This window comes from Lissotriton helveticus, chromosome 7, assembly GCF_964261635.1.
Source record: "Lissotriton helveticus chromosome 7, aLisHel1.1, whole genome shotgun sequence".
In the NCBI taxonomy this organism is placed as follows: Eukaryota; Metazoa; Chordata; class Amphibia; order Caudata; family Salamandridae; genus Lissotriton; species Lissotriton helveticus.
In genome coordinates, this window is record NC_136068.1 from 1,773,074,404 (window position 1) to 1,773,100,172 (window position 25,769).

The 25,769-nt window shown below is 49.8% G+C and overlaps 1 protein-coding gene across 2 annotated transcripts in view; it reads left to right on the forward strand.

Annotated features, from left to right (window-relative positions):
- The window catches only part of LOC144770760 (heat shock cognate 71 kDa protein-like), a 127,039-nt gene that overhangs the window by 79,036 nt on the left and 22,234 nt on the right, over positions 1-25,769 (forward strand). For both annotated transcript variants that reach the window (XM_078655508.1, XM_078655509.1), the window contains exon 8: positions 6,557-6,789. In XM_078655508.1, coding sequence (XP_078511634.1) covers positions 6,557-6,789 — 233 coding nt within the window. The remainder of the gene's footprint in view (positions 1-6,556; positions 6,790-25,769) is intronic.

Below are 25,769 nucleotides of genomic sequence, written 5' to 3' on the forward strand. Positions count from 1 at the left end.
ACCCAGCCTTTGGAGTCCTACACGATTCCTTTGAAGCGCAAAAAGCCTGCTGTGGACTCCCCTGTTCTGGTGGAGCCTCTTGCTCCACAGACTCCACGAGTGGCTACACCCTCACCCACTTATTCAGATGTGGAGGGTGGAGAAGGTGAGGGCGAGGAGTATAACTTTCCTGCCAACACTTATCCTGAGGATCACCAAGACTCATGGGCAGATGCAGGGGACCCAGGGGATCCTCAAACTGCACAGGACCCTCAAATGTACAATGTCAAGACCTCTCCTACTAAGGATTCAGCGGCGTTTAATGCTCTAATTGAGATGGCGGCTACAAACCACAACGTCCAGCTGCATGCTGACCCTATCGAGGTGGACTTCCTCTTTGATACCTTTTCCACAGCAGAAAAGACTGTCAAGACACTCCCCATGCTGAAAGGGGTTCTAAAACATGCTGCAGACATTTTTAAGGAACCCACACGGGCCAGGGTGATCAACCCTAGGATTGAAAAGAAATATAGGCCGGCACCTGGCGACCCCACCTACATCAAGGGCCAGTTGCCATTGGACTCTCTGGTCGTTTCTAATGCCCGGAAGAGGGCGAACTCGCAGACCACTGGTGATGCTCCTCCCCCTGACAAGGAATCTAAAGTGCTGGAGGCATCAGGGAAAAGGGTGGCAGCTCAAGCGGCCAATATCTGCCGTATCTCTAACACTCAGGCACTGCTGGCCAGATATGACAGGGCACACTATGACACTCTAGAGGCCCTGTTACAACATCTTCCAGATCAGTATAAGGAGGCAGCGGAGATGCTTATTCAGGAAGGGAAGCTTATCTCCAATGCTTCGATTAAGTGTGCACTGGACGTGGCGGACACCGCAGCCAGAGCCGTTAACACCAGTGTCATGTTGAGACGCCAGGCCTGGCTCAGAATCTCCGGGTTCAAGCCGGAGATACAGACCACCATCCTCAATCAGCCAGTAAACCCTGATAGGTTATTTGGTCCTGAAGTGGATACCACCTTAGAAAAGATAAAAAAAATACCGAAACTGCAAAATCCATGGGGGCTCTCCAGTCCCAGCAGTTTCGGGGCAGTACTTTTCGTCGCTCAGGCAATAGAGGTGTTTCCAGAGGCCAGATGTCCCAGCAAACGCAATACAATAAAGGTGGGGCGCAGTCCTCTTACACCAAGCAGAGTAGAGGCGGCTGTCGGGGCAACAGCACCAAGGGCAGAGGTCATGGAAACAACAGCTCCCGCTCCTCTGCCACCAACAAACAGTGACGCCCTGTCACTGCCCCCGACCACACTACACCTGTCGGAGGGAGACTCCAGCAGTTCCTGCCCGTCTGGAAATCCATCACCACAGACAGGTGGGTCAGGAAACTTATCCAGTTCGGTTATTGTCTGGAGTTAACATCCACTCCACCCAACATGCCTCCAAAACACCGTCCTATGTCCACAGAGCATTTGCACTTATTGCAGCAGGAGGTACTCGTCATGCTGCAAAAAGGGGCAATCGAGATCGTGCCGGTGGAGGAAGAAGGCACGGGAGTGTACTCCCTGTACTTCTTAATACCAAAAAAGGACGGATCCCTCAGACCCATACTGGACCTCAGGCCCCTGAATCAGTACATTCTATCAGAACACTTCCATATGCTCACGCTGCAGCAGGTTCTCCCTTTGCTCAATCAGGGAGACTTCCTCGCGACCTTGGATCTCAAGGATGCCTATTTCCACATTCCACTGCATCCATCACACAGAAAATACCTCAGGTTCACTATTCAGGGTCGGCATTATCAGTTCAAGGTCCTACCTTTCGGGGTGACCACAGCGCCCAGGGTGTTCACAAAATGTCTGGCGACAGTAGCTGCGCACCTCAGGAGGCAGAACGTTCACGTTTACCCTTATCTGGACGACTGGCTTGTCCAAGCAGCAAAGTCGGCCCAGAAGTGCGCCGACAACATGTCCCACACCATTCACCTTCTTCACGATCTGGGATTCTCACTCAATTATCCCAAGTCGCACCTTCAGCCAGCCCATGTGCGGTAATATCTGGGTGCGACAATCTATACTCTGGCAGCCACAGCTCAGCCAAACTCGGTGAGGATCAACAGCATTCAGTCACTGATCCAAAAGTTCAGACCACAACACTCGCTTCCAGCAAGAGTGTTCATGCAGTTGATAGGCATGATGGCCTCCTGCATCTTCATAGTCCCGCACACGAGGCTACATATGCGTCCGCTCCAAGAATGCTTGGCTCATCAGTGGACTCAGGCTCAAGGACAGTTGAACGACCTAGTGTTGGTGACCGGTCGGGCATACGCCTCTCTGCATTGGTGGAATCCACACAACCTTTGCAAGGGCCGACCGTTCCAAGAGCCTGTGCCACAGATTATCCCGACGACGGACGCATCTCTCCAGGGATGGGGAGCTCATGTACTCCACTACACGGTGCAGGGACTATGGACAACGCAGCAAAAGAAGATGCACATCAACTACCTAGAACTGATGGCAATCTTCATGGCATTAAAGTCCTTCAAAGTACATCTGTGCAACAAAGTAGTGTTGATCCGGACGGACAACATGACGGCCATGTACTACATTCAAAAGAAGGGAGGTTCACACTCTCCGCAGTTGTCTCATCTGGCTCAGAGCATGTGGAAGTGGGCCATTCAGAGGAACATCTTCCTCATGGCGGAACACCTCCCGGGCAAGGACAATCAAATGGCGGATCTGCTCAGCAGGTACAGCCACCAAATGCACGAGTGGGAGATACATCCATCAGTACTCCGCCCGCACTTCCAGCAGTGGGGTCATCCAGAGATAGACCTGTTTGCCACAAGGGAAAACGCAAAATGCCAAAGCTTTGCCGCCAGGTTCTCTCACCCACAGTCGCAGGGCAATGCGATATGGATGAACTGGTCAGGCAGATTTGCGTACGCTTTTCCCCCAGCACCTCTCATACCGCTGGTGGCACGAAAGCTAAAACAACACTCGATGACACTCATCCTGGTTGCTCCAACGTGGGCACGCCAACCATGGTACACCACGTTTCTAGAACTCTCCGTGGTACCGCATCAAAGGCTACACCTCACGCCCAGGCTTTTGACGCAGAGCCATGGCGACATTCAGCACCCAGATCCGCAACAGCTCAACCTGGCGATCTGGCTCCTGAGGTCTTAGAGTTTGGCTACCTTAACTTGCCTCCTGCCTGCATGGATATCATACGGGAGGCGAGAAAGCCCACCACCAGAGCTTGCTATGCAGCAAAATGGAAGCGGTTTGTCATTTACTGTAATGAACACGATATCAACCCGCTAGATGCATCCACTCCCAACATCATCTGTTATTTGTTACATCTTTACAAATGCAATCTAGCATATGCTTCCATTCGGATACACTTATCCGCCATAGCGGCTTATCTCCAAAACAGGCAGCATCTCTCCGTTTTCAGAGTTCCTGCCATTAAAGCCTTCCTAGAAGGACTGAAGCGGGTCATCCCTCCCAGGACCCCGCCAGCTCCTGTATGGAACCTCAATGTGGTCCTCACCAGGTTGATGGGCCCACCTTTTGAGCCTCTACATTCCTGTGAGATTCAGTTCTTAACGTGGAAAGTGGCTTTTCTCATTGCCATTACGTCTCTACAACGTGTAAGTGAGCTCCAGGCGCTCACTGTACAAGAGCCATTCATTCAAATTCACTCCAACAGGGTGGTGCTGCGCACTAACCCTAAATTTCTTCCTAAAGTGGTTTCGCAGTTCCATGTCAATCAGACCATTGAGCTGCCCGCGTTCTTTCAAAACCCAGAGACTGTAGCTGAAAGAATTCTCCACACTCTTAATGTCAAACGAGCCTTGATGTATTACATCGATAGGACCAAAGAATTTAGGAAGACACAACAACTCTTTGTTGCCTTTTCAGCCCAGCACAAAGGCAACCCCATTTCCAAAGCAGGTATAGCCAGGTGGATCGTTAAGTGTATTCAGATTTGCTATCACAAGGCTAAGCGCACTTTAACGGTCCCCCCCCCCCCCCCCCCCCCCCCCCGAGCCCACTCCACCCGTAAGCTGGGGGCCTCCATGGCTTTCCTTGGTACTATCCCTTTGGAAGACATTTGTAGAGCAGCCACATGGTCTACACCACACACATTTACTAAACACTACTGTGTAGATGTGCACTCCAAGCAGCAAGCAGCTGTAGGGCAGGCTGTTCTTAGGACACTTTTTCAAACGTCTGCAGCTGGCACAGGCGGCCGCCGTTAATGGGAGGGACTGCTATTTATTCTATGCTATAGATATGAATTCAGCAGCCCACATGCCTCGAACTGAATATGCTACTTACCAGTATGCATCTGTTCTTGGCATGTAGGGCTGCTGACATTCATATCGCCCGCCCTCCTCCCCGGCGCCTGTAGCGGCTGCAGAATTTACACTTACTCTTAGCATGGCCATCGCTCACACAGTTACACTCCATCTTCGCCACAATGGCTAAAAACAATCTGGGGATGGAGTTGATGCCCATGCGCACTGTAGTCCAGGGGAGGAGCCACCTATCTCGTGATACTTCGAAGACTCTTCCAGGACAACAATGTGCAATCATCCGGACCCAACACTAGGCGGCGATCTATGCTATAGATATGAATGTCAGCAGCCCTACATGCCAAGAACAGATGCATACTGGTAAGTAGTATATTCAATTCTTTCTCTAATCTCTCCTACAGTGTCTCAAATAATCAGTACTGTGGTTAAAGTCTTTCCTTGTGTCAGTTTGGCATTACACTTCTTGAATTTATTTTTTGTCTTTTCCTGTTCTACATATGCCCTTTAGAACATGGCACCTGAGGCGTTGACAGCTTTGCCCTAGGGTGCAAAGTCTTCACTGACCACATTATAAGCAAGAATACACTTGCAGCACCTAAGCAAGAATACACTTGCAGCACCTTGAATAAGGGGGCAGAAGGCTTGGGCTGCTTACAATTTACTGTACTGCTCTTGAGACTTGGATCGACCCTTTTGGGCCTTATGAAGGTCATACCGGTTCCAGCACCATGTTTTCACATGCCAGAGATAGCTAGCTGACAGAGGGCTGTCAGCTAGCCTCAAAGCACCCCATTGCTAGTCTATTCCGGGATTCTTCACCTGGCCCACATCCCATCTCTAGCCAGTGTAGAAGACTCCCTATTTAGGGTCTTTCTGGAATCCTCGCCCTAAGACCTTCCATCCCATGCAAAGAGCTGCAGAACATTCAGGCTGTGACCCCACGGCTTCAGGCAAGGAATTCTGTTCCAGCCTAGATTCTGAGGCTGCTTGGGCTCGTGGCATCCTGCTGCAGCCTCGCGCTACTCTCGCTTTCTCAGCATAGTCAAATTTATTTGTTAGTCTCATTCCTCACTCCCTTCCATTTGAGTCCTCCCTTTAACACTTTTCTTTCCCCTTTTTCTCCTGCCTTACGACCCATCTGCTCTTTAGTTCCCGTCTGGTCCTCCCATCATGCCACCTTCTTGTTAATACTATATTCGCTGAAACACCCTCTGGGATGGCTTCTACTTCAAGCAGAAAGATGCGCACGGGGAATGGTCTTAGCGCCGAGAAGCAGTTTTTGGTTGGTTATAGCATTTACAGACACCTGGTGAGGAGCTTTGTAAAGACTACCCTGACTCTAGTTCTCCCTTTATTCTCACCTTGTTTGCTCACTCCCCCCCCACCCTGACACTAGTTCTCTCTTTATTCTGACCTCCTTGTTTGCTCCCCCTACCCTGACTCTAGTTCTCTCTTTATTCTGACTTCCTTGTTTGCTCTCTCCCCCCCACCCTGACTCCAGTTCTCTCTTTATTCTGACTTCCTTGTTTGCTCTCTCCCCACTACCCTGACTCTAGTTCTCTTTATTCTGACTTCCTTGTTTGCTCTCTCCCCCCACCCTGACTCTAGTTCTCTCTTTATTCTGACTTCCTTCTTTGCTCTCTCCCCCCCACCCTGACTCTAGTTCTCTCTTTATTCGGACTTCCTTGTTTGCTCTCTCCCCCTACCCTGACTCTAGTTCTCCTTTTATTCCGACTTCCTTGTTTGCGCTCTACCCCCTACCCTGACTCTAGTTCTCTCTTTATTCTGACTTCCTTGTTTGCTCTCTCCCCCTACCCTGACTCTAGTTCTCTCTTTATTCTGACTTCCTTGTTTGCTCTCTCCCCCTACCTTGACTCTATTTCTCTCTCTATTCTGACTTCCTTGTTTGCTCTCTCCCCTACCCTGACTCTAGTTCTCTCTTTATTCTGACTTCCTTGTTTGCTCTCTCCCCCCTACCCTGACTCTAGTTCTCCCTTTATTTTGACTTCCTTGTTTGCGCTCTCCCCCTACCCTGACTCCAGCTCTCCCTTTATTCTGACTTCCTTGTTTGCTCTCTCCCCCTACCCTGACTCTAGGTTTCTTTATTCTGACTTCCTTGTTTGCTCTCTTCCCCCTACCCTGACTCTAGTTCTCTTTATTCTGACTTCCTAGTTTGCTCTCTCCCCCTAACCTGACTCTAGTGCTTCCATCAGTCTGACTTTCTTGCTTGCTCTTTACCCCCAGGACGCCTCAGCAAGGAGGAGATCGAGCGCATGGTGCAGGAGGCTGATCAGTACAAGGCCGAGGACGAGATACAGCGCGAGAAGATATCGGCCAAGAACTCCCTGGAGTCGCTGGCCTTCAACATGAAGTCCACGGTGGAGGACGAGAAGCTAAAGGACAAGATCAGCGCCGAGGACAAGCAGAAGATTATGGACAAGTGCAACGAGGTCATCTCCTGGCTGGACAGGAACCAGGTGGGAACGGGCTCTCTGGTGCCTTCTGATGGTGTTTTGATATGTGGCAAGGTTGGGTGCCCAGTATGAGAGCCTTCAGATTCATAACTCTAAATGTACTATTTCTTATCATTTTTTCCAACTTTATTTTCTGTGCGTTAAAAAACAAACTTGTGGACAAGGTATATTTAACACCAACGTTGAACAAAAGTAGAGTGCCAGTTTTGTAATGCAAGTGTTCGAGGCATGTGGGCTGCTAAATTCATATCTTAGCATTAGATCGCCGCCTAGTGTTGGGTCCGGATGATCGCACATTGTTGTCCTGGAAGAGTCTTCGAAGTATCCTGAGATAGGTGGCTCCTCCCCTGGACTACAGTGCGCATGGGCATCGGCTCCATCCCCAGATTGTTTTTTTCCGCCATTGGGTTCGGATGTGGTCCCGACTTCTCTTTGTCGGAACCGAGAAAAACTAACTTTTTCAGGCCAAAAGGCCTTGTATTTTCTAGCGTCGGTATTGTTCGCGCACGGTCTCGGGTTCTTCCAACTCTTGAAGTCGGATTCAACGGAGTCTACACTCTTAGAACATCGAGGCCTTCTCATCGCGACACGACTACAACTTTCCAGCATGGAGCGGAGTCTGTTTAAGTACTGTCCGCTCTGTGGGTCCAAGTACCCACATATAGACCTCCACCCGGTCTGTAACAAATGCCTTTCACCGGACCATGACGACGGCAAGTGTAAGGCTTGCGCTCAATTCAGGTCGAAAAAGACTCTCAAGCTTCGGCGCGCGGTGCGCCTGGAGGCCAGACAAGCGGCCCCCGATCCAGAAAACATCTTCGGCGACCAGGAAGAAGATGAACAGGGTCATCTTCTCCAAATCTCCCCACCCGAAACGGAGGTCGAGGCGGATCCGGAGGACGACGACGGAGTCGCGGGTCAAGACCTTCAATACGTCGACGAGGTAGGGGACGTCTAAGAGATTTATGGGGCCGCGGCAGATAGCTCTGGAGACGAGCTATGCCCCGAAGGTTTCGAAGATCAAGATCGGGTCACGGGATCGCCAAGTGGCCTTACCCAAGACCCAGTGCCGCAAGCCACGGCCCCGCCATCAGGCCCGGCCACGGACGTACTTGCTGGGCAAGCCGGATCAAAACCGAAACCTGCGGTGTCGACTACACCTAAAATGGCCGACCCGAAAACGAAACCGAAACTTATGGACTCGAGCGTCCCTAAAATGGCGGCCGGCCCACAGAAACATACTGCACCCGCTGCCGCATCGGCTCCGTCGGGCTCCGGTCCGCAGAAGCCGAAGAAGTCGATCGATTCCGCTGGAACGAAATCGGCGCAGGAGGAGGGATCCTCTAAAAAGGGTGGTCGGCACGGATCAACCGCTGCGACACCGTCCAAGCACGCCAAGGCCGGCAGTGTAGTGGATACGGAACCGACTCAAGCGCACGGATCCACTGCTGGCACGTCTGCGCATCGGTCCAAGGACTCTGGGTCGGCGTCAACGGCATCGGCGCCCAAACCTCAGAAGGGCCACCATCACGTCGGATCCGAGGGGAAGGTCAAGACGTCCTCGTCAGCGCCAAAAGCCACTGTGGATGAAGCGTCTCCCATCGCCGCTTCGCTGCAGAGGATCAGGGAAAAGGCCGCTGCTACGTCGGCTCCGTTACCGTCGCCTCAGACGCCGAAGGATGCTCCGGCCAAGCCTAAAAGCAAGCTTCTCTTCCTTCTGCCGCCGAAAGAGGCTCCGAAGGCTTTTTCTACAAAATCGACGCCAAAGAAGGCGGATTCTTCTACGGCAGGGGTACCTTCAAGTCGAGAACTCGGATCCGAGGACGATTCTGAGCACTTCATCGACGCCAACACAGGCAAATTGACAATATACAAAAGAAGGATCACATCAGAGCCTCTAGACTCCTATGTTATCCCACTAAAGAAGAAAAAAGTTCCTCTGGACGCTTCTAACCTCATAGAGCCTATCCAGCCTCCTCCAAGAAGAAGCCCTACTCCCTCACCAGACCATTCTGATGGTGAGGGTTACAATGAGGAGGACCAATACACCTTCCCAGTAAATGAACCAGATGCACACACAGATGCATATGATGACATTGGTGACCAAGGCACCCAAGGTGTGGGGCAAGACCCACAGCCTTTCAGTGCACGTGCATCCCCAACAGAGGATTCTGCAGGTTTTCATGCACTCATCGAGAGGGCAGCTGCTAATCATGATGTAGACATGCATGCTGACCCAGTGGAAGAGGATTTTCTCTTTGACACTTTTTCTGTCTCTGAAAGAACTGTGAAAACGCTGCCTATGCTCAAGGGAGTCCTCAAGCATGCAGCTGACATCTTTAAAGAACCTACCAGGGCGAGAGTGGTCAATCCACGTATCGAAAAGAAGTACAGGCCAGCACCTGCAGACCCTGCATACATTCGGGGACAGTTGCCTCTGGACTCTCTTGTGGTCGCAAATGCCAGAAAACGGGCCAACTCCCAGACAACGGGTGAAGCTCCTCCCCCTGACAAGGAGTCCAAAGTGCTGGAGGCAGGGGGCAAGAGAGTGGCGGCACAGGCTGCCAACTTTTGGCGTATTTCAAATACACAAGCACTCTTAGCACGTTACGATAGGGCGCATTACGACACCCTTGAGCAAATAGTACAACGCCTGCCTCCACAGTTTCAAGAGGGCACCAAACTGCTTATAGAGGAAGGTAAACTGATCTCCAACGCAGCCATCAAGTGTGCACTTGACGCCGCAGACACAGCAGCTAGGGCTATCAACACTAACGTCATGCTGAGACGACAAGCTTGGCTCCGCATATCTGGGTTTAAACCCGATATTCAGACAACAATACTTAATCAGCCAGTCAATCCTGATAGACTGTTTGGTCCAGATGTTGACACCACCCTCAAAGATAAAGAAGGACACAGAAACTGCTAAGTGCATGGGGGCCCTGCAGTCACAACAGTTTCGTGGCAATAATTTTCGTCGCTCAGGTGCACGTGGAGTCACCAGAGGACAAATGGGTCAACAATCTCAATTCTCAAGGGGAGGAGCACAATCCTCGTTCGCGAAACAGAACAAGGGAGGTTACAGAAATAACAGCAACAGAGGGCGCGGCAGAGGAAACAACAACTCCCGCTCCTCTACCCCTAGCAAACAGTGACTCTCTGTCACTGCCCCCCGACCACTTAACACCTGTCGGGGGGAGACTGCAGCAGTTCCTGCCCGTCTGGAGAAACATCACCACAGACAGGTGGGTGCGACAGCTAATCCAGTATGGTTATTGCCTGGAGTTGAAATCCACTCCACCCAACATCCCACCAAGGCAAAGGCCTATGTCCGCAGAGCACTTGCACTTATTGCAGCAGGAAGTAGTGGCAATGCTGCAAAAAAGCGCAATCGAGCTCGTGCCAGTGGGAGAGGAAGGCACGGGGGTATACTCCCTGTACTTCCTTATTCCAAAGAAGGACGGATCTCTCAGACCCATTCTAGATCTACGTCCCCTCAACCAGTACATACTATCAGAACATTTCCACATGCTTACACTGCAACAGATTCTTCCCTTGTTAAACCAAGGGGACTTCTTAGCAACCTTAGATCTCAAGGATGCTTATTTCCACATTCCACTACACCCGTCCCACAGGAAATACCTCAGGTTCACTATCCATGGCAGGCATTACCAGTTCAAGGTCCTACCCTTCGGAGTCACCACAGCCCCAAGGGTGTTTACCAAGTGTCTGGCGACAGTAGCAGCGCACCTCAGGAGGCAGAACATCCATGTCTACCCCTACCTGGACGACTGGCTCGTTCAAGCCAAGTCGGAACGACAGTGCGCCGCGGACATGTCGACCACCATTCACCTCCTTCACAATCTAGGTTTCTCGTTGAACTACCCAAAGTCGCATCTTCAGCCGGCACATGTCCGGCAGTTTCTAGGTGCAACGATCAATACCCTGACGGCCATTGCTCAACCAAACCAAGTCAGGATAGACAACATGCAGTCTCTAATCCAAAAGTTCAGACCACAACACTCGCTTCCAGCGAGAGTGTTCATGCAGTTGATAGGCATGATGGCCTCCTGCATCTTCATAGTCCCTCACGCACGGTTACATATGCGCCCGCTCCAGGAGTGCTTAGCAAATCAGTGGACACAGGCTCAGGGACAATTGACAGACCTAGTGTTGGTTACCAGTCGGGCATACGACTCTCTGCATTGGTGGACTCCACACAACCTTTGCAAGGGCCGACTGTTCCAGGAGCCAGTGCCACAGATTATCCTGACAACGGACGCGTCTCTCCAGGGATGGGGAGCTCATCTGCTCACTTACACAGTGCAGGGACTATGGACGACGCAACAACAGAGGATGCACATCAATTATCTGGAACTGATGGCAATCTTCATGGCGATCAAGTCCTTCATTGTACATCTGTGCAACAAGGTAGTGTTAGTCCGGACGGACAACATGACCGCAATGTACTACATTCAAAAGCAGGGAGGCACCCACTCGCCACAGCTGTCTCATCTGGCTCAGAGCATGTGGAAGTGGGCCATTCAGAGGAACATTTTCCTCATGGCAGAACACCTCCCGGGAAAGGACAATCAGATGGCGGATCTGCTCAGCAGATACAGCCATCAAATGCACGAGTGGGAGTTACACCCATCTGTACTCCACCCGTACTTCCAGCAGTGGGGTCATCCGGAGATAGACCTGTTTGCCACAAAAGAAAACGCAAAATGCCAACACTTTGCCGCCAGGTTCCCTCATCCACAGTCGCAGGGGAATGCGATATGGATGAACTGGTCAGGCAAATTTGCGTACGCTTTTCCGCCAGCCCCTCTGATACCGCTGGTGGCAAGAAAGCTAAGGCAGCACGCGATGACTCTCATCCTAGTTGCTCCAACGTGGGCGCGCCAAGCATGGTACACCACGTTCCTCGAACTCTCAGTGGTGCCGCATCAAAGACTGCGCCTCACGCCCAGACTTTTGACGCAGAACCATGGAGAAATTCAGCATCCAGATCCGCAACAGCTCAACCTGGCGATCTGGCTCCTGAAGTCCTAGAGTTTGGATACCTTAACCTACCTCCGGAATGCATGGACATCATCAAGGAGGCAAGGAAGCCAACTACCAGAGCATGCTATGCTGCGAAATGGAAGCGTTTTGTCATTTACTGTACAGCCAATGACATCAACCCGCTAGATGCATCTATCCCTGACATCATTTGCTATCTGTTGCATCTTTACAAGTGCAATCTAGCGTACACTTCCATTCGGATACATTTATCCGCCATAGCGGCTTATCTTCAGAACAGGCAGCATCTCTCTGTCTTCAGAGTGCCTGCCATTAAAGCTTTCCTTGAAGGTCTGAAACGAGTCATTCCCCCAAGAACACCACCAGCTCCGGTGTGGAACCTCAATGTGGTCCTCACCAGACTGATGAGACCACCTTTTGAGCCACTGCACTCGTGTGAACTCCAGTTCCTAACGTGGAAAGTAGCTTTCCTAATAGCTATTACGTCACTGAGGCGTGTTAGTGAGCTACAAGCGCTCACAATCCAAGAGCCTTTCATTCAGATTCATCCAAATAGGGTAGTGCTACGCACTAACCCCAAATTCCTTCCAAAGGTGGTGTCACAGTTTCATCTCAACCAAACTATTGACTTGCCGGCATTCTTTCAAAGCCCACAAACGGTGGCGGAAAGAATGCTCCATACCTTAGATGTACGGAGGGCGTTGATGTACTACATAGACAGGACACAACCCTTTAGAAAGACAAAACAACTTTTTGTTGCCTTCGCACCACAACACAAAGGCAACCCTATTTCCAAAGCAGGAATAGCCAGGTGGATTGTTAAGTGCATCCAAATATGTTATCAAAAGGCCAAGCGCACTCTAACGATACCCCCAAGGGCGCACTCCACACGCAAATTGGGGGCGTCCATGGCTTTCCTAGGGAACATTCCTTTAGAGGACATTTGCAGAGCGGCCACGTGGGTTACACCACATACCTTTATAAAACACTACTGTGTTGATGTGCATTCCAAGCAGCAAGCTGCTGTAGGACAGGCTGTTCTCAAGACACTCTTTCAGGTTTCTGCAGCTGGCACGGGCAACCGCCGCTGATGGAGGGACTGCTATGTATTCTATGCTAAGATATGAATTTAGCAGCCCACATGCCTCGAACTGAATATGCTACTTACCAGTATGCATCTGTTCTTGGCATGTAGGGCTGCTAACATTCATATCGCCCACCCTCCTCCCCGGTGCCTGTTGCAGCTGCAGATATACTATTGTATTCAGTCATTAGCATGGACATCCTTTACACTTTTCACTCCATCTTCTGCCACAATGGCGAAAAACAATCTGGGGATGGAGCCGATGCCCATGCGCACTGTAGTCCAGGGGAGGAGCCACCTATCTCAGGATACTTCGAGGACTCTTCCAGGACAACAATGTGCGATCATCCGGACCCAACACTAGGAGGCGATCTAATGCTAAGATATGAATGTTAGCAGCCCTACATGCCAAGAACAGATGCATACTGGTAAGTAGCATATTCATTCACCTACTTTCAAAGGTACGCAACGAGGCGCCATCTTTAACAGCCAAGTCGATCAAGGTCTTGGAAAATTAGATTGTATATACGCAGCTTTTTCTTGATTGATAGCCATTCATTTTTCACACCCTTTTTTTTAGGGTTACATGCATTTTTTCTTTTTGCATAGGTTTTGCATCCTACTGAGAGCCATAAATGTAGAAGATTGTCACTTGCATGGGGAAGGGACCTTGTAACATTTACTAAAGCGCAGACAAAGTATTTTAAATGAAGTGACAAGTCCTGTATCCCAAACGCTGGCACAAATGTACACGACCCTAGCAGACTACCTTTTTTTGTAATCTTCATCCCTTTTTAAAAGCAAATATTTGAAGGAGCATTGCAGCATGAATGTACTGTGGCCCAAAAAAAACCTTAACATATGTGAGACGGCACAAAAGGAAACGGCCTCCACTATCTCTGTGAAGAGCCAGCAACGTCACCCTCCCTGAATGACTTGCATTGGGAGTTTCTTCACAGGTTTGGTTATTTTCCCAAGCTGAAGATGTCCGAACACTTTTAGGGATGTGCCACCTTTCTTTTCTCCATGTTTGGATTTTTTTTCTTTTCTTTTCTTCAACTTCTTAACTTGCCTAAAGCTTGCACACCTTTTTGCAACATTTGAAGGGGAATGTTCGAGGCATGTGGGCTGCTGAATTCATATCTTTGCATAGATCGCCGCCTAGTGTTAAGTCCGGATGATTGCACCTTGTTGTCCTGGAAGAGTCTTCGATGTATCACGAGATAGGTGACTCCTCCCCTGGACTACAGTGCGCATGGGCATCTTCTCCATCCTCAGATTGTTTTTTTCCGCCATTGGGTTCGGATGTTATTCCTCTACTCCAACTTCGGAATCGAAACTAACCTACTTTCTAAGGCCAAAAGGCCTTCTACCTTGACGGTATTTTTCTCGTTCGGTACTCCTTGACTCGTTTCAACTTTCCATCTCCATCCGGTCGTCGACGCGGGCCGTTGGGCCTTTTCAACGCCACGTGGGACTGCTGTCGATGGAAAGGAGTCAGTTCAAAAGGTGCCCACAATGCCACGCCAAATTCCCGCATACTGACAAACATACAGTATGCAACAGGTGTAGGCTCAGCGTGTGCCCATTCCGTTAGAAGAAAACCATCCGGAATCGACGGGCCGCTAGGCAAGAGATGCAGCGGCCGGAACCAGAGAACATCTTTGATGACGAACACGACTTTCCGGAAGAGGCAGACTCGATCTAGAAATCGTCACCGTTGAGGACCAGTTGGACTCCGATGACCAGATCATACCAGGGCAAAAAGTGAGTACTCTGCCCCCGATCCCGCTTATTCCAAAAGAAAAGGCTCCGGTCGACGCATCACCTAAAGGCCTTAGCCGAGATCGACAAGTTACTTCAGAAGCCCCGCCTTCCGGCTCGGCTCCGAAGCCCAAGACTAAGCCTTCTTGTTGTTTTTTCAATACAAAAAAAAAAAAAAAAACACAACAAACATCACAAGGCATTAATGACAATTGAGCAGTTGGCCATGGATCCGTACAGAAGGCACTCCGATAAATATTATACTGGCAGTAACATAAGAGAAAGATAAAAGGGGGAGGTAGGGGAGCAGCGAGGAGGAAAGCAATAAAGTCAATAAGTGGAATGCCAATCATGGGGATAAAGCGACATCAGGGAGTAAAGCATGTGGGGGGGTACAAATATCTCCACGATAGGAGTTCCACTGAGACCAAATTCTGCTCCATTTCTTGGGCCGACCCCGTGACAGGTAAACTGTTTTTTCCCTAAACATGCACCAGTACATGTTTTCATTCCAGGACAATACAGTAGGCGGCCTGTTGGAGCCCCACTGCTGTGCAATGTCTCTTTTCGCAATCATATTGCCCAGGGTCGCCCAGACTGTCTGAGCCGTATTATAGTCAGTGGGCTCCCAGATATTAAGGAGACAACGCCTGGCCTCGGGAGGTAATGCAACACCAGTCACCCTTTCCATTACATCATGTACACGGGACCAGAATTCACACACTACCGGACATTCCCACAGAATGTGGAGAAAGGTACCAACCATGCCGCATCCACGCTTACATCGATCATCCACAGAATAACCCATGCGAACCAGACTCGGACCAGTGACATACACACAATGGAGGATCTTAAGTTGAACGAATCGAAGGCGGGCTGGTATGGCGACCTCCTTGGGCGAGGACACGGCGGACTGCCAGTCCTCATCATCCAATTCTAGACCATCTGCGGTCCACGAGGCCCTGAGGTGCACAAGCAGATCATCCCTGTTGTTTATGAGCTTCTTATAAATCAGGGAAATGGTGCTATCGGGTACGTGACCATCAAGGATACGATCCTCGAGGGGAGAGGACTCAGGAAGTTCCATACCCACAGTGAAAACTGACAATAGGGCATGCCGGATCTGGGCATATCGGAAATATTCCCTGTCCCCCAAGTCATATTCGGCCTGTAGCACCGCAAAGGACCTAACGTCCCCTTTGGACCATAGATCCCCCACCTTGCTGATACCAATCATATCCCACTTATCAAAACCTTTCGTTCGCCATAGATTACCCAAACACTCAGTCATACAAGGGGGTCGCACAAGTAAATCTGTCAGTCCATCCAAGAGCCGCAGTCGCATCACGCCACACTCATACCGCAGTTTTAGTGGGTCCCGTAAGCGAGGGACAGAGCCTCCGGGAATACAGCGCCCTGTTAAAGTTGCCGCCCGGCAAAAGGTGCTTATCCATTGCAAAGGCCGGGGCCGGACCGGGAGCATAAGTCACGCGATTAACCGCACTCAGCTGGGAAGCCCAATAGTAGCACCTAATGTCAGGGAGGGCGATACCTCCGTCGTACCACGGCAGTGTGAGTTTAGACAGAGGAATGCGTACACGCCCATCCCAGATAAGACGCCGTTGTAGACCCTCTACCTCCCGAAAGTACCGCGAGGGAACAAGATCAAACGAGTTCTGGAGAGCATACAAAAATCTGGGCAGCGACATCATTTTAAAAAGGGCCGCGCGGCCCAGCGGGGACAATGGCAATTGACGCCAACGAGCGACATCCAATTTCAGTCGTTGAAGAGGAGGTAGCAAGTTACGTTCATAACGGATGGTGGCATCCAAGGAGATGTAAATCCCCAGGTACTTAAAGCCAGTCTCAGTCACTTGAATCGGACATCTACGAGGCAAAGGGGGAGTTCCACCTGCCAAAACGTAGACACAAGATTTGGTCCAATTAATGACGAGACCCGAGTTCTTCCCAAAAGAGGTCAGAACATCGAAAAGCACGTTGAGAGATTTCCGAGGGGAGGTAAGGTACAGGAGGATGTCATCCGCGTAAAGCGAGATGCGATCCTCAAAGTCGGGAGTCCACCGAATACCCCTCATGGAGGGCTCCCAACGGAGCCATTCAGCCAGCGGTTCCAAAGCAAGTGCGAAGAGTAACGGAGACAGTGGGCAACCCTGCCGGGTACCCCGCCCGAGCGTAAAGGCCCCAGAGACCCTACCATTGACCACCACCTGTGCCAGGGGTTTCTCATAAAGAAGCTTAACCCAAGCGATAAACCCCGGGCCGAACCCAAACTTCGAGAGGACAGCCCAATGGTAGGGCCACTCGATGGTATCGAAAGCCATCGTAGCGTCAAGAGAGACCAAAATGGCCGACTCAGTGAGAGTCGCAGCCCTCGCAAGAACTCCGTGGAGTCTCCGCAAGTTAAGGGCGGTGTTGCGATGAGGAATGAAACCGGACTGATCTGGATGGACCAAGTCCCCGATAACTGTAACCAAGCGGGTAGCCAACAGTTTAGCAAGAATTTTGGGTGCGGCGTTAAGCAATGAAATGGGTCTATACGAGGCACAGCGATCATGAGGCTTACCCTCTTTGTGGAGAACCACAATGGTAGCAAGGCGTTGTTCCGCGGGCAAGGAACCAGAGTCCAAAGCCTCCAGGAACATCCCCTTTAAATAGGGTGCCACGGTATCAGGTCGCAGCTTATACAGTTCGACGGGCAAGCCATTGGGGCCCATTGCTTTACGTGGGCGGAGGGAGCGGATAGCACCCGCGATCTCGTCCACCGTGATGGGCGCGTCCATAAGGTCTCTGTCGTCGTCCGAAAGACAGGGCAACGCAATGTTCCGAAGGAGTAACTGGGAGTCCTCCTCGTCTCTGACAGAGACCGAGGTATACACAGTTCGAAAGTGGTCAGCAAAGCACTCAACAATCCCAATAGGATCAGTAACACGCTCACCATCCAGCCTCTCGATCACAGGGACAACACGATTCTCCCTCTCCTTATCCAGCCACGCAATCAATTTACCAGCCTGGTCTCCTACATCGTACAGCCGGCCACGTTGCTCACTATACATCACCTTCGCCGCATCAGTAACGAGGGCTTTGTAAGCAGCCTGCTTCAAACTGAGGGAATGCGACACTGAACGTGACACCCCAGAACCGAGGTCATTCTCAAGTGTAGTGGTCTCCGCTTCAAGCCGCACAATATCTTCATGTTCGAGGCATATGGGCTGCAGATGGTACATTTATGAATAGATCGCCATCTGGTGTTGGGCTCGGATGATTGCACTTTGTTTTTCTCTTGGAGAAGTCTTTGTCGTCATAGATGACTCCTCCTCTTGGTGTTAGTGCGCATGGGCATCGGCTCCATCCTTAGATTGTTTTTTTCCGCCATCGGGTTCGGATGAGGATCGAAGCGCTCCGGACCGACTTCAACAAAGAAGGTTATAACCGGCGCGTACTCCTTTCCAAATCGACGGTATCGTTATCGAACGCGAATTTACTCCATACCGACGCGGTTCGAAGGACGACGACTACGAGAAACTCGACGTAGTCCAGCCCGGGGTCCATGGAAAGGACTCCATTCAAAAAATGTCCAACGTGTGGTGCTAAGTTCCCACACAAGGACCTACACGAGGTGTGCAACCTCTGCTTGTCCCCTGAACACGAATCCAGGGACTGTGAGGCCTGTGCAGCGTTCTCTTCAAAGTCGACGATTAGAAACCGTCGAGCCCGAAGACACGAGGTATCGAGAATGCAGTCACAAGCAATCCCGGAGCTGTTCGAGGACCAGCACCCAGAAGAGGAGGAAGAAGAGGCCGACGAGGCGGGGTCTGAAGCGGACGAGTCCGACGTCAAGGAAATCGACGTCCAACAAACCGTGAGTGACGACGTCCCTTTACCAAAGAACAGACCCCGCACGGTGTCGACCCCGCCCTCGAGCCCGGTCAGACAACCGAAAAAAGTTTCCAACGCCCCGCCTTCGAGCCCGGCAACGAAACAGAAACCGAAACACTCGGTCTCCCATCATAGTGGTTCCGGTTCCGATAAACGGACCACATCGACACCGAAGCACCAAGTCAAGGAAAGCTCGAAGTCGAAGCAGTCCATGTCGACACCGAAGCACGCTTCGGCGTCAAACACCCTCGACACCGGGGACATCTTCGATACCGAAGAAATCGGATCCGAACAAAATCTCGGCACCGAAAATACAAATGGACATTCAAAAGAAAAAACACCTTTCGGAACCGAAAACTGCGGTACCGACACAGGAACACGGGACGGATCCTAAACAAAAGACTTTGTTTATTGACCCAAAGACTGGCAAGGTAGTCACAGAACTACCTAAAAAGAGGAAGAATGAACATTCGGACGACAAGACTCATCCGAAGAAGAGAACAATGGGGACGAATACAACTCCTCCCTCTTCTCCCAAACCTCACACACCATCTTCTCCTCTTCCTCACAATAGGCCAAATATTCCTCCCACACGACCATCTACACCTACAACAGATGTAGAGAGTGACACAGGGGAGGGGGAACATCCTGGGGATGATGAGGACACAATCCCAGAGGAGGCAGACCCATGGGAAGAGTATAATGTAGGGTCAGATAATGATACCGACCCTGAATCGTATCCCTCAAAACCTTCACCTCCTGATGACAATACTGGGTTTGCACAACTCATTACTAGAGCAGCAACATATCATAAGGTAGACCTACATACAGAACCTCAAGTACAGGACTTCTTATTAGAAACACTACCTACTGCACAAAGAACATCAGGAACACTACCAATGCTTAAGGGCCTTCTCAGTCATACATCAGAGATATTCAAAGACCCAGTGAGGGCTAGGGTATTGAACCCAAGAATCGATAAAAAATATAGGGCAGCTCCAAAAGACCCAATATACATTAAAGGGCAAATTCCTCTAGACTCAGTAGTGGTCACAAACGCTCGCAAGAGAGCAAACTCTTTATCTACAGGAGAAGCTCCACCTCCTGACAGAGTCTAAACTAATAGATGCCTCTGGCAAGAGAGTAGCATCTCAAGCGGCAAACAGTTGGCGCATAGCTAATACGCAAGCACTACTTGCAAGGTATGACAGAGCGCATTATGATGAGTTAGAAAAACTCATCACACATCTCCCTAAAGAACATCAAAAGAGGGCAGATCAACTCATACAAGAAGGGAAGGTAATTACTAACACTTCAATAAAGTGCGCCCTAGACGCGGCAGAAACTGCGGCAAGGTCTACAAACACAAGCATCATGTTAAGGAGACATGCATGGCTCAGAGTATCAGGGTTCAAACAAGAGGTACAAACATCATTACTGAACCAACCTTTTGATGGGAAAACACTTTTCGGCACAGGGACAGATGAGGCCCTAGAAAAGATGAAGGATACCGAAACGGCTAAATCAATGGGAGCATTGCAACAGCCGACACAAAGAGGTTCCTTTCGTAGATCCACCTATAGAGGAGGATCCAAAAATACAGGTACAAACCAACAGCAAACCTCTTTTACACCTACATCACCCAGAGGTAATTCTAGAGGTGGCTACAGGGGTAACAACAACAAGGGTAGAGGTCGCGGAAACAACAACAACCGCAACTCTCCAACCCCAAAACAGTGACTTCATAGAGCTTCATATAACACCGGTCGGGGGACGCCTATCACAGTTCCTACCTGTCTGGGGAAAACATCACATCAGACAGGTGGGTAAGACAAATTATCCAACATGGTTATTGCCTAGAACTCACAGCTACCCCACCAAACATCCCCCCCAAACAGCGTCCAATGAAACAAGATCACCTGACACTGTTAAAACAAGAAGTACTATCACTGCTAGAAAAGCATGCCATAGAGAAGGTTCCACAGCACCAACAAGGAACAGGAGTATACTCCCTATACTTCCTAATTCCCAAAAAGGACGGGTCTCTAAGGCCAATACTGGACCTAAGACCTCTCAACGTATACATAAATTCGGAACATTTCCACATGGTCACGCTCCAACAAGTACTTCCTTTACTGAAGAAAGGGGACTTTCTTTCTACACTGGATCTAAAAGACGCTTACTTTCATATCCCTATTCACAAAGCCCACAGGAAATACCTCAGGTTTGTGGTAGAAGGACAACATTATCAGTTCAAGGTCCTTCCGTTTGGTGTCACAACGGCACCAAGGGTATTCACAAAATGCCTGGCAGTGGTAGCAGCTCACCTAAGAAGACAACAAATTCATGTCTTCCCATACTTGGACGACTGGCTAATAAAGGCCAGGTCACAAGAGGAATGTCTTCAAAACATACAAAAGACAATTCAGCTACTACACCAGCTAGGGTTCACGGTGAACTACACAAAGTCACACCTACAACCAAACAAGGTTCAACAATATCTGGGGGCTACTATAGACACAGAAAAAGCCAAAGTGTACCCCAACCCAGTCAGGATCCAAACAATGCTTACAATCATTCAAAGATTTCAGCCACAACACTCACTAACAGCAAGAGTGTTCATGCAGCTATTAGGCATGATGTCATCCTGCACACTGCTAATACCATATGCCAAACTACAAATGCATCCGCTACAAGAATGCTTAGCGACACAGTGGAATCAGGCTCAAGGGCAGATTACAGATCTGGTGTTGGTAGACGACCGCACACACCGCTCTCTGAAGTGGTGGAACATAACAAACATTGCCAAGGGGCGGTCGTTCCTAGAGCCAATTCCACAGGTGACAATAACAGCAGACGCATCGCTCACCGGATGGGGAGCACATATGGACAAGTACACAGTACAAGGAAGGTGGAGTGTGCAGGAAAGAACACTGCACATCAACCATCTAGAACTACTAGCAGTGTTTCTAGCATTGAAAGCCTTCCAGATACATGTTACCAACAAAGCAGTCCTGATCAGAACAGACAACATGACAGCAATGTATTATATTCAAAAACAGGGGGGGACGCACTCTCTCCAACTATCCAGACTAGCACAGGAAATTTGGAGATGGGCCATTCCTCAAAACATCTATCTGTTAGCCGAACACCTACCAGGAGTCCAAAACCAGATAGCAGACATCTTAAGCAGACAGTCGGAACAAATACACGAATGGGAACTGCACCAACAAATACTGCAGCCATTCTTCCAAAGATGGGGACAACCAGAGATAGACCTCTTTGCCACTCATCAGAACGCAAAATGCCAAAGCTTCGCGTCCAGGTATCCACATCACCTGTCGCAGGGCAATGCGTTATGGATAAATTGGTCCAACAAATTTGCATACGCTTTTCCCCCTCTCCCACTAATTCCATTAGTGGTCAGGAAGCTGCAACAACATTCAATGACCATGATACTAGTGGCACCCACGTGGGCAAGACAGCCGTGGTACACCATGCTACTGCAACTCTCACAAGTGCCACACCAAAAATTACGAATTCTACCCATGCACCTTACACAGAACCATGGAGAAATAATGCACCCAGATCCAACTCAATTGAACTTAGCGATCTGGCTCCTGAAATCCTAAAATTTGGGTACTTAGATCTACCTCAAAATTGCATGGAGATAATTAAACAAGCGAGACGTCCAACCACCAGAGCATGTTATGCAGCTAAGTGGAAGAGGTTTGCTATACACTGTACTAATAACAATATCAACCCTCTGGACGTATCAACAAAGGAGATTATTTGCTACTTATTACACTTACAGCAATGTAATCTAGCGTACACATCTATCAGAGTACATCTAGCAGCTATAGCAGCGTACCTACAAAACAGGCAACACATATCACTGTTCAGAGTACCAGCTATAAAGGCATTCATGGAAGGCCTTAAGAGTCATTCCACCAAGATTACCACCTTCCCCAGTCTGGAACCTCAACGTAGTACTCACCAGACTAATGGGGCCACCCTTCGAACCTATGCATAGGTGCGAAATACAATTCCTTACATGGAAGGTGGCTTTCCTTATAGCCATTACCTCACTCCGGAGAGTAAGTGAATTACAGGCATTGACAATACAAGAACCATTCCTACAGTTACACCAGAATAAAGTGGTTCTTAGAACAAACCCAAAGTTCTTGCCTAAGGTAATTTCAGCATTCCACATCAATCAGCCAGTGGAATTACCAGTCTTCTTTCCAAAGCCACAGACGGTGGCAGAAAGGGCTCTACATACACTAGATGTCAAAAGAGCCATTTTGTACTACATAGAAAGAACACAAAACTTCAGGAAAACTAAACAACTATTTGTAGCATTTTCCCAACACATAAGGGCAATCCTATCTCTAAAGCAGGCATCGCTAGATGGATTGTAAGATGTATACAAATATGTTACATTAAAGCAAAGAGAACATTAACTGTTCCTCCTAGAGCTCATTCTACACGAAAACTAGGAGCATCTATGGCATTCTTAGGGAACATTCCCCTAGATGACATATGTAGAGCAGCAACTTGGTCTACACCACATACATTCACAAAACACTACTGTGTTGATGTACAGGCTGCACAACAAGCCAGAGTGGGCCAAGCTGTATTAAAGACTTTATTTCAAACAGTTGCGACAGACACTGGTGACCACCGCTAGGGAGGTAACTGCTTTACAATCTATTCATAAATGTACCATCTGCAGCCCATATGCCTCGAACGGAATATGCTACTTACCAGTATGCATCTGTTCTTGGCATAGAGGGCTGCAGAGTGGTACATGCCCTCCCAGCCTCCCCGGAAACCTGTGTCTGTCCCAACATTATCTTATTTAGATACACTTACATGGGCATAGCTTTATGTACTATACTACACTACTCCATCTAACCCTACTATGGCAAAACAATCTAAGGATGGAGCCGATGCCCATGCGCACTAACACCAAGAGGAGGAGTCATCTATGACAACAAAGACTTCTCCAAGAGAAAAACAAAGTGCAATCATCCGAGCCCAACACCAGATGGCGATCTATTCATAAATGTACCACTCTGCAGCCCTCTATGCCAAGAACAGATGCATACTGGTAAGTAGCATATTCCTTTTAGCCTTTTTTGCAGCAGCAATAAGTGACAGTGACTGCCCACGGATAACCGTTTTGAATGCCTCCCACAGCGAAACAGAGGAAGAAACAGACCCCACATTTTCAGTAAAGTAATGGTCAATAGCTTTAACAATATCAGAACGGGTCTTAGGATTACGAAAATACCAAGGATTGATGGGGGCCGTCCTACCCGCACTGCCAACCCCAACCCGAAACCGAAGCCACAAAGGAGAATGGTCCGAAATACCCCATGGAAGATGACGAACCTCATCAATTAGGGAAGATTGAGCAGAGGGCATCAGAAAATAATCTAGCCTGGAGAGACTACCATGTGCCCCAGAGTGAAAAGTGTACTGAAGCTGTGTGGGATGCAGCAGCCTCCAGCTATCAATGAACCCAAAAGTTTCCAGCAGATCACTTAGCCACACCTGCGACCTAGCCAACTCCCGGGGCGGAAAACGGTCAGCAGTACCAGAGGCAACGGAGTTAAAGTCCCCACCAAGGATAAGAAACCCCTCGGGCAACCCCAGCACAACCTTACCCACATCAGCATAAGTAGGGGCCTGTAGGCCCGGAGGGATATAGATCGAGAGAATGGAGAGTCTTCCCCTCCCAGCTACCCGTGATGGCGGCATAGCGCCCCCTATCGTCAAGGATAACCTCATCGATCGCGAAAGGGAGAGACGAACGGAGGAGAATGCCCACCCCCCGGGAGCCAGAAGTGAAACCGGAGTGAGCGACTAAGGGATAACCACGCCTATTCAAGGCCTGACAGACGTTACCAATCAGATGTGTTTCCTGTAGGAGAACAACATCGGGAGAATGGCGTCTAAGGAACTGCAATACCACCCCACGCTTAATTCTGTCTCCCAACCCATTGACATTCCAGGACAGCAGTTTCAACTCACCACCCCCCATCCCCTTGAACAAGCAGGGCACCCCGCACACGAATCCAAATGACACGAACAGAAAGGAGAATCCACATGAAGCCTTGTGACAAAAAAAAACCACACACAATGCGCCCCCCCCCGCCCCCCAACTGAAACCCGTTACAACGCCCCCCACCCTGCACCCCTGCATAAGACTTAAAAGCCACCCCAACTTGCAGTGTGCCTGTCGCCCCATAGTGAAACTACTCTACACAAAGAACCCAGGAGGAGAGAGTCCCAGTATCCCCCGCCACTAACATAGAAGCAAATGAAACAAAGTCCAGACTCAGCCGAGTAGGTAGAGAAGATCAGACGCCAGGGTCCACGGCATCATTCCTGTTCCGACAAGCCACCTTCAGCACCACCAGGGTGCCCAGTCCGATCATCACTTTTGGGCAAAGAGTCAAGCCAGTCATTGACAATGTCCGGACGATCAAAGAAAAAAGTTCGTTCCCCACGTTCCACACGAAGTCTGGCCGGAAACAGCATGGCATATTTGAGTCCCAGGTCCCGCAACCGTCTCTTAACTCCCTGAAACCCCATTCTCTGCCGCTGTACAAATGGAGTAAAGTCAGGATAGAAGTTCACAGTAGAGTTCTCGAACTTCACCGGGCCTTTGTCCCGGGAGGCTTGGAGGATAGCATCTCTGTCCCTGAAGTGGAACAGTCTGGCAACAATGGGTCTTGGGGGAGCCCCGGGCTGTGCCTTCCCTCCCGGTACTCGATGAGCTCGCTCAACCGCAAAGAATTTGGTGAGCCCGGGGGGAGCAAGATGATTCGTGACCAGGTCTTCCACCAGGAGGTCAATAGCCAAGGGCTTGGGAGACTCCGGAACGCCAATAATGCGCACGTTATTACGACGGGACCGATTTTCATAATCCTCCAGACGACGTGCCATCATGTCACGAGAGGAACGCAGGTTCCCGATCTCCGTTTGAATCTCCGTAACATCAGTCGTTAGGCTGGAAGTCTTCAAATTCAACTCCTTGACCCGCTCATTGGTCTTCGCCAAATCCGCTCTGATGAGCGTAACATCAACAGCCACCGTGTCTATCTTGGAGGCGAGTGCCTCATATTGCTGTCCCATAGAGGTCTGAAGGCTGGTGATGGCGCCCATGACATCCTGCAATGATAGTTCCGGTACAGCCTTAGGA